Source organism: Patella vulgata, chromosome 9 (assembly GCF_932274485.2).
Source record: "Patella vulgata chromosome 9, xgPatVulg1.2, whole genome shotgun sequence".
Classification (NCBI taxonomy): domain Eukaryota; kingdom Metazoa; phylum Mollusca; class Gastropoda; family Patellidae; genus Patella; species Patella vulgata.
Genome location: NC_065887.2, coordinates 10,840,720 through 10,857,623, shown reverse-complemented (window position 1 = coordinate 10,857,623; position 16,904 = coordinate 10,840,720). Strand labels below are relative to the sequence as shown.

General features: G+C 36.6%; 1 protein-coding gene across 1 annotated transcript in view; it reads right to left on the bottom strand.

The window, feature by feature from the left end:
• Nucleotides 1–16,904, bottom strand: part of LOC126831856 (glycerol-3-phosphate dehydrogenase, mitochondrial) — a 31,546-nt gene that overhangs the window by 12,389 nt on the left and 2,253 nt on the right. The window contains exons 2-15 of the mRNA XM_050562491.2: nt 16,502–16,665; nt 15,475–15,640; nt 13,849–13,973; nt 13,224–13,321; nt 12,772–12,935; nt 10,935–11,096; nt 10,154–10,298; nt 9,474–9,559; nt 8,434–8,541; nt 6,133–6,267; nt 5,353–5,531; nt 4,030–4,161; nt 3,456–3,614; nt 1,274–1,462 (exon numbers count right to left, since the gene is read on the bottom strand). Coding sequence (XP_050418448.1) covers nt 1,274–1,462; nt 3,456–3,614; nt 4,030–4,161; nt 5,353–5,531; nt 6,133–6,267; nt 8,434–8,541; nt 9,474–9,559; nt 10,154–10,298; nt 10,935–11,096; nt 12,772–12,935; nt 13,224–13,321; nt 13,849–13,973; nt 15,475–15,640; nt 16,502–16,597 — 1,944 coding nt within the window. The 5' untranslated portion in view covers nt 16,598–16,665. The remainder of the gene's footprint in view (nt 1–1,273; nt 1,463–3,455; nt 3,615–4,029; nt 4,162–5,352; nt 5,532–6,132; nt 6,268–8,433; nt 8,542–9,473; nt 9,560–10,153; nt 10,299–10,934; nt 11,097–12,771; nt 12,936–13,223; nt 13,322–13,848; nt 13,974–15,474; nt 15,641–16,501; nt 16,666–16,904) is intronic.

The window sequence follows — 16,904 nt, the reverse complement described above, 5'->3', positions numbered from 1 at the left end:
TATGGTAATCAGAACTCCATTCATAGTGCAATAACCCTTACATTCTTATTAAAAAAAATATTTTTGTAATAGGATGTCCAACCACCAACCTAAACAAAACAAAACAAGTTTATATTTTAATGTTTATATAGACTGGAAAATGAAAGACAACTTCTGATTAACTCATCTAATAATTGTCTTTAACAGAATGGGGTTTAACTAGAGTCTATAAACAGCTGCACAGAGAGGGATTTTGCCGAACATCCAGGCAACCCATTTTCATCAACAGCCGCACCAGCTGCAGAGAGGGGATTTCACTGAAGTCAGACACCCCATTCTCATCACCAGCTGCACAGAGGATGGTTTCACCAAACATTCAGACAACCCATTCTCATGAACAGCTGCACAGAGGGATATCATTGAGGGGGGTTTCACCGAACATTCAGGTAACCCATTCTCATCAACAACTGCACAGAGGGGGATTTCACTGAAGACACAGACAACCCTTTCTCCTCAACAGCTGCGGTGAGGGGGATTTCGCCGAACGTTCAGGCTACCCATTCTCATCAACAGCTGCAGAGAGGGGGATTTCAATGAACACTCGGATATCCCATTCAAATCAACAGATGCACAGAAGGGGATTTCACCGCAGACAAAATGCTATTGGATCCCAGATACACAGTGGTAATTGTGAATAAAGAAGATATCCCATCCATTATCGACTTTGTTTATTCACAGGACATCTTCTCACTTCGGTTATCGTGTACTTCTGTGATCTTATGCCATGCTTTTAGAGGAGCAAATGGAGTGGACATCGGCACTACAACTTCACATACCAAGATTTAAAGATATTATATCAGAATCTGTCATTGACTGGTATAGCATCCCTTAAAGTGTCAATAGAGTACAACTGTGTTAGGAATAATCATAAAAAAATCAGCAGCAGTTTCACAAACAGGAAGAATTGCTGGATACTCTTTGAACACATGAGCTTACCGCCAAACATTCATTTCTCTATTTTACAGTATGTCTTTCAACGTGAAACGAAAAGGAGTCCAAATATATCCTAAAATAGGAATAGATGGTGGCAGCATCACTCCCTCAAAAGAGTAGCAGTTGCTGTAGATCTGTGGTTTAATTTTATTTTAATAATTCGCTTGCGCTTAGGGGTCTTTACAAGTGGGAGGAAACCGGAGGACCCGGAGAAAATCCATCAGGTTGGACAGTGCAAAGTTATGAATATGAATAAACCACCTCTCATTTCCAGCTCTATCCAAGAGTAAATATACTTTACCTTGAAATATCTGCGGAGATCATTAATTGTGATATAACCTTTATTATCGCTGTCTAACGACTTGAATCGTTTCACATACATATTTATCTCATCTTTACTGAAGTTAATTGGTGCTATACTTTCGCTGGCTTTCTTAATATCTAATCCCATTTCACGTCGAAGAAATCGTCTAGCCTTCTCTAGCTCTTCCTAAAATAAGTACAAAACTATTTATATGTAGTTAAATCATACGGATTATAATAAAAACAGATTTCCCAGTAACAAAATCAGGGAATAATGATCTTTATAATCCTTGAGATGAATTAAGCGATTGAGCAGAATTAAGACACAATAACCATGACAACGATAAGACAACACTTGTCGGAAACATTAAGTGCTATATGGATAACAAATCAATGATTGTATTTCATCAGTAACCATTAAAATAATAACAGAAAACTTGTCGGAACATCATGCTATATTACAAAGAGAGAGAAATGGTATATAACTTCCACTTGACACAAACTAGGTCATTTCGGGACTAACATATGGTTCACTTTTTCTTTTAAAATTCGCTTGCATGTATGGAGGAAGCTGGAGTATCCTTAGAAAACCAATGAAGTTGGACAAGCAACCCTACTCCTTGTTGCATATAAGGGGGGGTCGAACCACACCACTTGACTCACTGACAGACCTTCTGATCCAACGCACATACATTAACCATTCGGCAACCCAACAGATCAGTGACTGTATTCCACATTGATGGTTATTGTGTTTTTATCTTTATTTTATCAGTATATTGTGCTTGTATTAACCCTTTCAATGCTAGACGTAAATCCACTGCCTGTGCTAGACCCTTTTTTGAGGAAAAAAGGGAGGTTGGAACTGAATGCCAAGCAGTACTTATGGAAGCTTTTATGAAAAATCTTTTTGTCTGTTGGGATGGGCATGAGGTTGGGCTAAGAGGAAAAAATAGAATGTTGGAAATTTGCATAATAATGTAGTCACGTGACGTCATGGCGGCCATTTTGGATTTCTCATTTCTCACTAAAGCTAACACGAAAACGAATTTTTCTCCATGAAATACTTAAAAGATATTGTTTTTTTCACTGGATTTTGATAAAGATATATAAAATGAACAAAAATATCAATAGCAGTCATGAGCAATGCCGCGCACGAACACGCGCATCACGTCTCCCGCTGCCATGACCACGTGCGGATTGCAATACCATGTTTTTACTTTCACTTTCACTTTCATCCCCAAGTCCCATATCATTATCAATATAGTCAGTCAATAGATCTACACGTTCGGGACTCAGGAATTGCCTACGTCTTTTATGATCCAGCAGGCCAGCATTATTATCAACATCAGAATTATTGTCAGAATCTACTGCAGACACAGGGCTATCGTGTTCACATTGGGCTTGTTCGTCATGCACGGGAGACATAGCTAGCCATGGGCGGAACGTCGCGCAACAAATCACACACTTCATAATACCAATCACTGTCCTGACTACTATCATTATCAAGTAACTGGAAACGAATTATGTGTATCACCCGCCTCGAAATTGTCCACGTGTTGGTCAGCAAGACGTCATTCACGACTTCGTCGAGAGTGCATCGTCTACGTTGTCACTATGCACTCCGCCATTTTACGGTTTGCCGCTTTGAAACACGTGGAAATATGTTCTAGTGTATAGAAAATACAATAGATGGCACTTGCAGTTACGGTACTAATTTTATCGAGGGCTTTACTGAGTACACGGTAATACCGGGTACACGCATTTTACCGACATTTTATAATACCCGGTACTACCGGGTATACGCAGTGAAAGGGTTAATAGAGCTTATGAAGTAATCACTCAATACTGGACACTGAGGTGACAATCATACAGTCCAATATGTTAATTTGGGGCTTCAAAAAAGGACTTTACATTCTCAATGTCTTCACAGGACCTGTTTTTCAGTTGACACTATTTTGACATCTGGATTGAAAATCACTGAACATTCTTTTCAAATAATGTTTCACTTAAATATATAAATATAAAGAATGTGGGGACCCTTCGGGACTAAATATTATGAAATTGTATAGCCATTCGCTGCAAACTTCTTAAGAGTGAATCCATTTCGATTTAAAATGGTTCAATTATTATCCGACATGACATATCATTTAAATGTAAATACTTTGAAAAACATGTATTACCTTCTGTCGAGTTTTGTTCCAACCGAGTTCAAGTGACATTATTTCTATTATTCTAGGTAGAGATTCATCTGCTGCTAGTACATTACAGAATGATAACCGTGTTCTTCGTCCTATTACATCTATAGCAGATAGAGCATATTCTCTACACGCATACCTCACCTAGTTCACAACACAGATAAATGATATATCTACATATATTACATATATAGAAGAGATAGAGAGAGAGATGGGGTTTAACGTCCACTCGACACGAACTAGGCGCTAAGGGACTAACACATGACTAAATAATTCACCTGTGCGTAGGGGTCTTTAGTTCCTTATTTTCTAAGCCCACAGGGAATAAGATAGTCAGATTGAATTCTCTTTATCAAGCATTAGAATAAAATAGCTCCTCCTCCTCCCAATTTGGACTGCTTCCCTTCCCAGAGAGAGAGAGAGAGAGAGAGAGAGAGAGAGACTCAATGACAGACATTATGATACAGCGCTAACCATTCGGCCATCCAACCCCCACATAACCCTACAATAAAAATATGTAACATAAGTAGGGCTGCCTCTGATTTCTGAATGAACATACCTCAGCCTCGATGTAAGGGAATTCATCATGTAATCTTTGACCTACTATCGGCCATCTTTTACCTGTTAAATTAGCCAACTTAGCAACCTTGTAGGCTCTATCACCATATGTATTAGATAAATGTTGGGCTACCTAAAAAAAAAAAAGAAAAATATCTTCGTACAGAAATCCTTAAATATTATGCAAGAGCTATTTAATTAGTTATATCAATTTAAAATGAACATGTACATATTTGAAAATTAGTCATGCTTAACCAGTCCACTGCCTGCTCTCCAGTCGAACAATGGGGATGGATTCTTGAGAATATTTCATACGCAGAATTCTACACCACTAGAAACAAATCCAAATTCAGTTTTATGTGAATGCGATAGGTAAACTAATATTCTTTAAAACAGGTCAAAAATACTAGTAATAATTCATGCAGACGGTGCGATCGAAACGTCGCCAGAAATAAATCTTTCAAGTAACTTGTATTCCATATAATATAATTGTGTCATGTGTTATTCTCATCCAATTACTAAAATGCCGCTCAAATAATTTAAACAGACGTCTGTCTATCTGAATGAAATAGTTTATAAAAATGCAAATTGAAAAATTAAACCAATATAATCTTCAATAGATGTTGTCACAACTGGTAATCTAAATATAGTCTACGAATGTCAAGTATCATGTATACTTCAATGTTCTTTATATCAGGTAAATATTTTTCAAACATCCATATTATTTTCAAATGTCTGTATAAACCACGACACTTCAATTAAAGCAGTGATCCTGATTGAGTATTCACTGATAGGGTTCATAGATGTGTTTTTCTTTATTTAGTTTATGTCATTCTATGTGTCTATGACTAGTCTGTGCCTACAGTTGTATGCCGTCTATGACTTGCCATATTTTTATTTTGCAAAATTCAAATATTTTTCACATATATTTAGCCAGATGTGCCCCTATTTTGTTCATGTGTTCCAAGGAGTGCCGTTGGCAAAAAAGGTTGAGAAGAACTGCTTTAAAGTGATGCGTCATATGTATTTTTGGCTAAAATATCAAATTTCTCAAGGCTCAATCATTAAATTTTTGCGGCCAACAAAACGGCGGTGGGCTCATTACATAGCGAGCAGCATAGATCAGTGAAATTTCAGTTCAACATCAATTTCAGTTGAACCCTTTTGGGACATATATCCCTATTAGATATTCATCTTTCAAGATGGTGCAGTAGGCAAGGGATTCCTGTAGCGACAAAATGGTGCAGTCTGCAACGGATTCCTGTTACGCCACAATGGTGCAGTCTGCATCAGAATAACACAATGGGACTTTAATTACACTTACTTCATTCTCTAAACCAAAATCTTGTACCAGTCGTATAAACTTTGTAGGACTCCAGCTATGAGCGCCATCTAGTAGTAAACCAGTAGTACAGCAATCTCTGACAGGTTTTAAATTACACACTTCTACAGCTTTATCTATCGTTTCTTCTGCCATGTGACGATATGTTGTCCATTTACCACCTGACAATAGCAATTGATAACATATCAACCCCTGATCTCTTCCCATCTTCATTAGCCCAGTTGGCACAGAAAATGAAATGAAATGAAATGGGGTTTAACGTCCTACTGTTCTGCTCCTACTGGGCTAATGAAGACAGGCATACGCCATACAGTGTGCTATGAGGTCATGTGTAAAAGATACCTTGAAAGTTGGAATTTGATATAAGAGTAGACATAGAATCCTGTTGATCAGGCATGCATGAAAATGTAATAGTTATCATCCAAATGCTAGTTTTGCATTTTTACACATAAAATTAGTTTCGTATTAAAAATGGCGGAAAGATAAAACTAAACATAACGGTAACAATGTAAATTATAGTCGACAGCCGCGCTACGGCATATTTTTATTGGACTCTTTAGAAGACAAAAATATTTCTTGTTATACATTTGAAATACCTGCTATATAGTTATGAGGGAGATTCTGCCCAGACCACAGCTTTACATCCTAGTCTTATTAGACCCTTTCTGGTCATACGTATAAAATACCTGCTATAGAAACAAGGGAGATTCTGTGCTATATACTACTTTAATTAGACCCTTTCTGGTCATACGTATAAAATACCTGCTATAGTTATAAGTTTATCTGCTGTAACTTCTATTATATGATTTCTAGCTATAGATTGTGTATCACTTTTATTAGGATCTGCAACTAGTGGTCTCATACCACTCCAAGCTGATAATACATCACCACGTCGTACTGGAATTAAACATTACAAAATACTATTATATTAAACAAAAAAGAAATGAAATGAGGTTTAATCCTACTGTTCTGCTCCTACAGGGTTAATGGAGACGGGCATACACCATACAGAGTGATGTGAATGAAATTGTGCCTTGCCAGGTCCCCTGTCCTGCACCACTGACAAGGGGGAACCATAGAGGAAAATCATATTGATCAGTATGGGAAACCAGTTGCTTGTGATATAATAAAATTCAATTCAATCAAATGCACACTGAAATAGTTCATCAATTTTGATGAAAGAAAACTTATATAAGGGTTAGAAAGAAACAAGTGTGGGACTCAACTCAACTAGGGTGTATCAGGACTCAACTCAACTAGGGTGTATCAGGACTCAACTCAACTAGGGTGTATCAGGACTCAACTCAACTAATGTGTATCAGGACTCAACTCAACTAGGGTGTATCAGGACTCAACTTAACTAGGGTGTATCAGGACTCAACTCAACTAGGGTGTATCAGGACTCAACTAGGGTGTATCAGGACTCAACTCAACTAGGGTGTATCAGGACTCAACTCAACTAGGGTGTATCAGGACTCAACTCAACTAGGGTGTATCAGGAATCAACTCAAATAGGGTGTATCTGCAATCAACTCAAATAGAGTGTATCAGGACTCAACTCAACTAGGGTGTATCAGGACTCAATTCAACTAGGGTGTATCAGGACTCAACTCAACTAGAGTGCATCAGGACTCAACTCAACTAGAGTGTAGCAGGTATCAACTCAACTAGGATGTATCAGGACTCAACTCAACTAGGGTGTATCAAGACTCAACTCAACTAGAATGTATCAGGATTCAACTCAACAAGGGTACATCGGGACTCAAGTTAGGTGTATTAGGACAAAAATGGTAGGGCATTCCGGGACTGTCAATATTATTTGATTGTTTTAGGAGTGGGAGAAAACTGGAGGATTTTACGCCTTGTCACATACAAGCTTGGGAATCAAAAAGATACCACTTGACTTAACAACAGACCTTATTATCTAAAGTGCATGGATTAGACCACTCGCCCCCCCCCTCCCCTTAAGCCAAACCAACTTAATTTTCTGTTCTTCAGCGCTTTGATAAATAACTAGCCACTTGAATCACATGCAAGATGTTTTGTTAACATTTCAAAACTTAAAAATTTGGAACTGAAAGCTTTTGAACAGCTGGTAAGCTGTTACTTTTATCTGATGCTCAACTTTACACGCACAGAAAGAAAGAAAGAGAGAGAAAGAGAGAGAGGGAGAGAGAGAGAGAGAGAGGAAACTGGAAGACCTGGAGAAAACCCACGAGGTTGAGCAGACAACCCTACTCCTTGTTACATACAACCGGGGAATCGAAACCACGCCAGTTGACTCAATGACAGACCTTATGATACAATGCACACATGCTAACCATTCGGCCATCCAAACCCAGGTGTTACAAAAGAACAGAAAATAAATTGGTGGAGAAAAATCTGATTAAAATACAGATCTATATTTCGTTTTGTTTTTTTTTTATACTTTCGATGGCCTACTACACTACATCTGACCAGTTGTACTGCAAGGGCGCATAAGGGTTCCTTCGATTGGCTTTTGACCCTATGACGTCAGACATTGATTAATCAATCAGCGTTGACGTTTCTAGGGGGTTTTACCCACAGTTCCGTGAATAGCACACAAAGAACCCGCCATAACAGACCGTTTCATTGACTAATTCCTCACATCAACTAGCCTGTTAAGTGTGTAGTTTTTAAAACGTTAACTACCCCCTATTGTGTAATTAATTTGACGAAAAACGTCATTTTTGGACCTTTTTATTCCTGAATACAAACGATAGTAGTCTGAAACCATATTAAAACTAACGGTAAATAGAGTTGTCTCCCTTCAATTAGATTTCCTCGACCAGGCGTAATATAACGTCCTACACAAGCTGCGATCGTATGTTCGAAGAATAGGTTTGGGAAAATACCTCCAAGGCGTTATATTACGCCCTACACACGGTGAGTGGCTAGAACGCCTGTTATATAACTATTCTTCCAGATCCTAGTGTTGTGATGACAAGAAAAACGAAATTTCGAACTATAAAAAAACGAAACGAAATAGGATCTGTGTTTTAATCGAATTGGTGAAGCATAGATATACAGTAAGTTGTTTACCTTCAACATCAGGATTAAGATAATTACGCACTTCATTTAAAATAAACTGTATTTCTTTTTCTGTAGGTTGTGGATAATCTGTTACATCACAGGGACTATCAGTTGTACCTAGTAAAATAAACATTTCAAACATTATCAATCTATTCTTTAAACAGGCATTATGTAAGAGCTAAATCTGCTTATTGCTGAACTTTCTTTAGGCCTTAAATGTTATACAAATTATTAACTAGACATTAATAAACTTACCCAGACAATCAACTCCAATATTAAGTATACTAAACAGCAAAAAATCAGATCAAAATTATGACCTCTAGAGGGTTCACAACTTTGATATACCACATTTTTACACTATTTGCATACAAGGGGCGGCCATTATGTACATCAGTTTTGGTCCGATTTTCACGAAATTTAAGCTCAGGCATCATTACAGTATAATGGTGATATATTCAAACGGTTTCATAAATCGGATAATAATTGTGAGCTCTAAAGGGACCTAAAGCTAAAAACGCGATTTTTCGTACATTCAGGGGAAAAAATTCAGAAAGTTATGATAGGATATGTGCAAATATCGAAAGGAACCAAGATCTTTGGGTTATGAGCATGCATTTAAAGTCAAGGGTCCACAAGCTAAAAATGTGATTTTTCATACAATCAGGGGTCATAATCCATGAAGTTATGGTCCGATATATGCCAATATCGAAAGGAATCGAGATTTTGGAAGATAGACCTAAATTGTGACCTGTAGAGTGTTCACAAACAAATTGTAGATGGGCAGACGGACCGAGAGGGGTGACTACAATATACGTCAACATGAAAATGTGACCGTATAAAAAACGAAACGAAATATAGATCAGCATTTTAATCAGATTGGAATTTTGATAGTGGTTTTAATTATGTCAGGTTGTTACAATAAAGTGCGGACAGGACGAAGTTAACGATTATTCTCATCGAATACAATCCAAGGGAGGCAAATCACATTTTGAATTTAGATTAAAATTTTGAAACTTCTTTTTAAACCATTAATCTGTGTTATTTATTACCTGCTAATGTAACTTTTTGCCAGGGTAGAAAGAAAATAACACGACCATCACTAGTAGCAGGATCCAATAAACCCATACTTTCTGGACTAAAACATAAATATATCAATTATTTATTATGATAATTCCTTAAATAAACAAAGCGTTGAATGAATGAAATGGGGTTTAATGTCCTACTTTTCTGCAAATGCCATGCTCTAGTGGGCTATGAGGGAAATTTTGCCTTCACAGTCAAGGGTTCTTTTACGTGCATGCCAATGTGTACATGGGACCTAGATTTTTCACACTATCTGGATGACTAGACATTTTCCTTGCCAAGCCCTCTGTCCTGCACCACTGACAAGGGGAAACCACGAAGAAAAATAATGAGAAACTATCACGGTCAACACCAAGACCTTCTGGTTATTGAGCCAGCGTGTTATTCACTGAGCCACGTCAGCTCCCAGTATGTTTCAATCTTAGTAATTTATAGCGGGCGAGTTCAGACTCAGACCTTTTAGAGCTGGGAAATAAATAGATGAGAGGCACTAAAAAGAGTAAACTAGTTTTAAGAATACCCACCTGTAATAATCAGGTAAAGACTACCTACCCCTACCTGTAATAATGGGTAAAGACTACCCACCTGTAATAATCAGATAAAGACTACCTACCCTACCTCTAACAATAAAGTAAAGACTACCCACCTGTAATAATCAGGTAGAACTATATGAACACCTGAACTAGGTTGACAGATCTTCTTCTTGTTAGGATCAGCCATTGTTCGTATAGCATCAGTGTATGGTCCAGTAGCATTTATAACACATTTAGCCTTAATATCCCATTCTTTTCCTAAATTAACAATAATTCAACAAAAATTAAATCAATAAGTGACATCGGGTATTCTGAAGAGCACAATAAAATGATTTGAAATATAGATTGTGCATTGGGAAAACTTTTCTTTAATAGATAATGAATAACATATTTTAAAAAATTGCAATGACCAAAGTTGAATTTTGAATGCAATCTAATTAAAATGCAGATCCGATTTCATTTCACTTCGTTTCTTATATTTCAAAATTTCGTTTTACTTGTCTTTACCCACTAGAAAACATCAACGCTGATTGGTTAATCAAATGTCTGACACCTTAGGGTTAAAAGTCACTTCATGATCCCTAACGTGACCTCCTATTTCAAATTCTTTTACGTACACACAAATGTGTATATGGAGCCTGGGTTTTCAATTCCATCCAAACGACTAGACACTGTCCCTGCCAGGCACTCCTAGCAAGGGGAAACAATCCCGTAAAATCCTGAGGAACTTTCTCGGCCAACTCTGTGAGAGAATCCAAGACCTCCTAGTTAGCAAGCCAGTGCCTTACTCACTGAGTCACCATGGTTCCCATTACAGTCCGGTCTGGGTAATTCATCATATTAACCAGATTATGAATTTAGATTTCTTTACAAATAATATAATTTCTACATTACCAGTTTCTACATCTTTAACCCTTGCACCACAAACAACTTGATTTCCATTACCATCATCTTTCTTTAATATTTTTACACATTCTACATGATTAGTTAGGGATCCTCCCATCTTTATAGCTGTCATAGCTATAGCTATATTCATTCTAGCATCATCATGTTGTCCTATATAATATATAACAATATACAGTATAATCAAATACACATTGTACTGTAAAACCATATACTCATGAGTAGGGAATTGAAAGCTATCCGAAAGATGCAATGCGCAATGCGGAAGAAGGCCTTCATTAGCCTGGCTCATGCAGAAAGTAAAACAACTGGCAATCGGATGAATTTTAAATTTTAAATTTTTTGTACAGGTTAACTGTAAGCAAGACTGTTGACACATATTTTGTCCGTTGCTAATCAAAAATTTAAAATCTAATATTTCTGATTCGAGTAACTGCAAATCATTAATATGCCTGTCATTTTGGATATTGACACAAAGATTATCCACATTTTGAACTTTCTCAACACTTTCAACGCGTATAAAATGTCAAATAAATTCTATAAACAAAACTGAATTCTCTTGTGTGACATTTCCTTCTTTAACTACCCAGACACAATTCATCATACTATATAATACAGGGACATAACTCTATGAATAGGGACTATTAAACCGGAAATAGGGAATCAAGCAGTACCACTTATTGAGAGACATGTCAATTTCGAGTAATTATGAATTGTAAATAAAATATAAAAAAATAAATACATGTAGAGATATTGTAAAATGAGAAATCAAAGTAAGAATTGAAGTAAAATATTATTGTTTATATCTCATGTGTCTAGTTAATTGAACTTATTCATTAATGTCCGCGTGTGTCCGATAGTACAAAAATAGTAACTCATGATAAAAGTAGATGAAATTTTTTTCTAATGAAGATTTTTAACGTAACGAAGAAATAACAATTAAAATGAGTGGGGCTTCGGAAGCCACTGCCAAATGTCATGGCTACATGTAGCAGTTCTAAAAAAATCTAAGAATGTAATCTAATCATTTGATATTAAGGTGTTATTTATGTGTTTTATGTTGAAACTGAAAAACTGCTAATCAATTTTTTAAATTTGCTAATCAAATTTGGCAAAATTGGACTTTTTGATCAGCAAAACTGTGAAAAATTAGCGACAGCTCTGGTAAGTAATAAAGAGTTAATTAGTTTGCATCAAGATTGAACTAAGTATAGCAAACGACAACAACAACCGTATATCATACGAGAGGTCACCTGGGCAAATTCTTGCCAATCAATATACGGAAAAGCCATAATCTTTAAAGTCTGTAACTCAATATCATCCAAAATCTTCAACATTGAAAACACAAATTTTTTTGCAATTTAAATCAGCATTGGTGTTGTGATCTTACCTGGAAAAGATGGGCTTCTGATATCCAATATTTAAGACAAAATAAACATTTTACCATTGGTACACGAATCGTGTACCATAATGCATTTCAGCGCCATTTGTAACAAGGTGCTCAAAGAATGAGGCTAGACATATTCCACAAGTCATGTCAAACGGTGATATCATGTTCTTATTTGGAGAGCATGCGCAATAAATAATATCGGTGTTGACTGGAATAACCAGACGCTAGAAACTGACTTGCGGTTGAGACTTCTGGTGTATTTCGCCAAACATAACTAATGACAATTCACAGTAAAACGGACACGATTGAATGTAAAACAGTTTATATAAATTCATATTACATTATTATATGTGTTGCGACCCATTTGTGCCAATTTTGGGGTCCAAAATATTAGCGATTTAGCGCTTTTAAGGTCCTGTGTGTTCCGATTCCACTTACCATCATAATAAACCAGTGCACCAACCAACTTATCTTTCTTTAACATGGGAAATAACTCTAATGCCTTTTTCTTGCTGAGATAATAACTTGGTTTTAGATTCTCCCGACCTGCCACTAAATCATACATTTTTATACCAGCCCAGAAATAGGGTACTTGCCACCACCTTCAATAACAAAATTCAAAATAGTAAACAATATATAATATACAGCCAGAAAGAAATGAAACGAAATGTGCTATGAGGGAAATATTGCCCAGGCAGTGGCAAGTAATTGTTCCAAGATATTCAAGTTATTAAGCAAACAGAGAGGTACATCAATTTAATGAGCCAGGTATTTAAATATGATTGGTGTACCCATGTCTTAAACAGAGAACTATATCAAGATAATGAACCAGGTTATTTAAATATGATTGGTGTACCCATGTAGAGATAAATTGTCACTTTGATACTAACTTGTAAACTGGTAACATGATAGGAAATGGATAGGCAAGATGTGGAGCTATGTCGATTAAATTAGATCTTTCCTTCAATGCTTCTTTTACCATTCGATACTATAAATAAACATCATAAAAATATCTTATATTGTGTAGTAATTTGATATGTTGATTCAATGATAAGTGTGGTAATGGTCGCAAGGAATTAATGCATTTGGGGGGTTGGGGGGCCAAATGGTTAACCTGTGCACGTTGAATCAGAATATTTGTTATCAAGTTAATTGGCATGGTTTTTTATTCCCTACCTGTACATGACAAGGTGTAGGGTCGCCTGTCCAACCTCATGGGTTTACTCTGGGTCCCCCGGTTTCCTCTCACTGCTAAAGACCCCTACGCGCAAGCTCATTATTAAAATAAAATTGAACCATGTGTTAGTCCCAAAATGACCTAGTTTGTGTCAAGTGGAAGATAAACACCATTTCTCTCCCTCACACAAATTAGCATGAAACAAACCACGAAGAATTAGATGTCTGACGATCCGCAGCTTCATCAAACGAAAAAAATGACAAGAACACAATAGCACATTTTGGAGAAAAAAAAACAGAATAATCAAAAAATGCAACAGAGCATGCGATCCCAATTACCTGTTCATAGTCAAGATTAAATACAGCTTTCTGTAAATATCGTACACCTCCATGGATTAGTTTTGTACTTCTGCTGCTTGTACCAGATGAAAAATCAAACTTCTCGACAAGACTTGTTTTCAATCCTAAAATACCAGAAATTGGCAAAGGTGATTATTTTTTTCTTCTTTGATTGGCATTTAGTAATTGAACATATTAACACAAGGTACAATTTTAATGATACACAATTACTGAGTTTAATACTAAGCGACGTTTCGACGAGGATACTCTCATCTTTGCATGATAAAGAAGAGAGTATCCTCGTCGAATTGTCGCTTAGTATTAAACTCAGTAATTGTGTATCATTAAAATTGTACCTTGTGTGATTATTTTTAGTTATTTTTAGAATTATCTCCTTAAATGTAGGAAAAGGACTATTTTTTTTTTAATTTATAATGGACAGTAACATGCAGAGGTTTCTAATTACAGTGCAATCTGTCACATCCGACATCGTACGGGATCGTTACAATATGTCGGATTACGCAGAGTGTTGGAATACCCAGTTTTCTCAAAACCGGAAATATTGTAACTTCGAAAACAGGAAGTATTATTATAATGTAGCTTCGAACATAGAACTTCGAATCACCAAAATGTTATTCCCTTTAAAAATAATAAACCTTTCTGTACATTCAAAATTTTATTACAGTAATTTTTATTTCATTTAACATGCATAGGCATTTTGAATAGGTCAAGTCTGTCTTTAATTTATCTTCTTCGTCGTCTTCAGTTGATCGCACTCTCGTCTTTGCTATATCAATAACATTTCCAGGGACAAAAATAAGTTATTGATTTGATATGATGTGTTAAGATGTATTTCTACTTTTACAATCCCCCAAATAAAACCAATGATGAGGTATAACCGATTATGCTTTAAACCGATGGTTTCCATATGTTTTTGAGCTACCATCCCCTTAGTCCCAAGCCAGTTTGCTTTTTCAATACAACCCCATCCCTCCATTGCCCATTTATTCATCATCGCACCGCTGAGGGGTGGAGGTATTCCCTGCTTTGGGAAACACTGATTTAATTTATCAGTAGTCTAGGTTTAAAACAGAAATTGAAAGTAGTAAACCTATGTGTTTTCCACATCAGTATACGAAGTAACAATCTGATTAAAATACAGATGACAGATCTATATTTTGTTTCGTTTTTTATACTTTCGATGGCCTCTACTACATGAAGATCTGACCAGCTGTAGTGGAAGGTCGCGTCAGAGGTCATACAAGTGGTTTTTGACCCTATGATGACAGACATTTGATTAACTAATCAGCATTGATGGTTTTAGTGAATACCCACAGTTCCGTGCACAGTATGCCAAGAACTCTCCTTGACAGATCATTTCGTTGGCTAATCCATCACATCAACCAGAACGCGGGTTACATAACAACTCTTCCAGATCCTAGTGTAGTAAAGTCAAGGAAAACGAAATTTCGAACTACATGTATTAAAAACGAAACATAATAGGATCTGTGTTTTAATCAGATTGATGAAATAACAAATCAATTCGATCCAAGCCAATTAAAGACAATATTTTAAGATAGATACCTCTACTAACAGCATCTAAAGACAATATTTTAAGATAAATACCTCTACTGACAGCATCTAAAGCTACACCACATCCTGTAGCACCACCACCTACAACTAGCACATCAAATTCTTCTGTCTGAAGTGATCTATGAATCTCTTCTCTTGTGGGTAGAACCTGGTTGGGCAGAACCTGTTGTTCTTCAGCAAGAACTGTTCCAATAGCTCTCTGTAACAATAATGTTAACCAAAACATAGTTTACCAACATGGTCCAAAACACAGAGGACCAGGCTCCGGGTTACTTATTTAGGGTGTTTTCCGGTATTTAGGATGTTTTCCGGTATTTAGTGTTTTTCCGGTGTTTTCCGGTATTCAGTATAAAATGGTGTTTTCCGGTTGTTTTCTGGTGTCTTCCTGTGTTTTCCGGTATATAGTATGGCCCAACCGGGCCCTGGTAACTATCTTTTATCACTTTTAGACCTTGACTTGGAATTTTGATATATCAAAAATGAAAACCCGTTAACTGTCCAAAAAGCAAGCATGCTTTAGGCTGGGGTTTTTTTAAAACAAGAATAATAAGATTCAACAAAAAGATTATCAAATGTATGGAACTAGTTCCTAGTTCAAAAATTAGTGTACTTGGAAGAAAAGGTCTGCCCAATAAGGTACATTTGTAAATCACTAGTAGTAGTACTAGTTCATTAATATCTGCTTCCACCAGGGAGTTTGTTAACTCGTAAAATGAAATGGGGTGTAACGTCCTACTGTTCTGCTGCTATTGGGCTAATGAAGATGGGCATACGCCATACAGTGTGCTATGAGGGCAATTTTGCCTGGGCAGCGGTGCTATGGAAATTCCAACTGCCAGTGTGTATACGGGACCTGGGTTGTTCGTCCCATCCGAATAACAATACGTTATCTCTTGCAAGGCCCTCTGTCCTGCACCACGGACAAGGGAAAACTATGACGGAAAATCCCTTTGAACTTTCTCAGCCAAAACCAGGATCGAAAACAGGACCTCCAGGTTAGCGAGCCAACATCTTACTCCCTAAGCCACCGCAGCTCCCTGCCTTGTTTGCTCATACTTACTTTCCTTTGAGAGAAGAATGAAGCCAGATATAATCCACCTCCAGCAGCTAGACCAGTATAGATCAGACGTTTAACTGTTTGACCTTTAACACGCATCTTTATTTATGTTATTGGCCCTTAAGTGCTTCAGTTATCAATTATACATCTTGTTCAATCATCCAAATCTGGAAAGCAAAATGAACACAATGTTAAAGAAACAGAAATATAATATAATTGTCAAAGAAATATTTGTATGCTTACCACAATAAAAGCTGCTGGTTTGTATGTGAACTATCAAAACCATGAGAAGTGGAATCAGGTCTTTAAAAAGAATAAATGTATCTTGCATTGTGCATTACAGTACACAAATAGCGAAATAAAGCAATGGTTTGGTTAAAATAATTATCGCCGTTACCTTTGTATC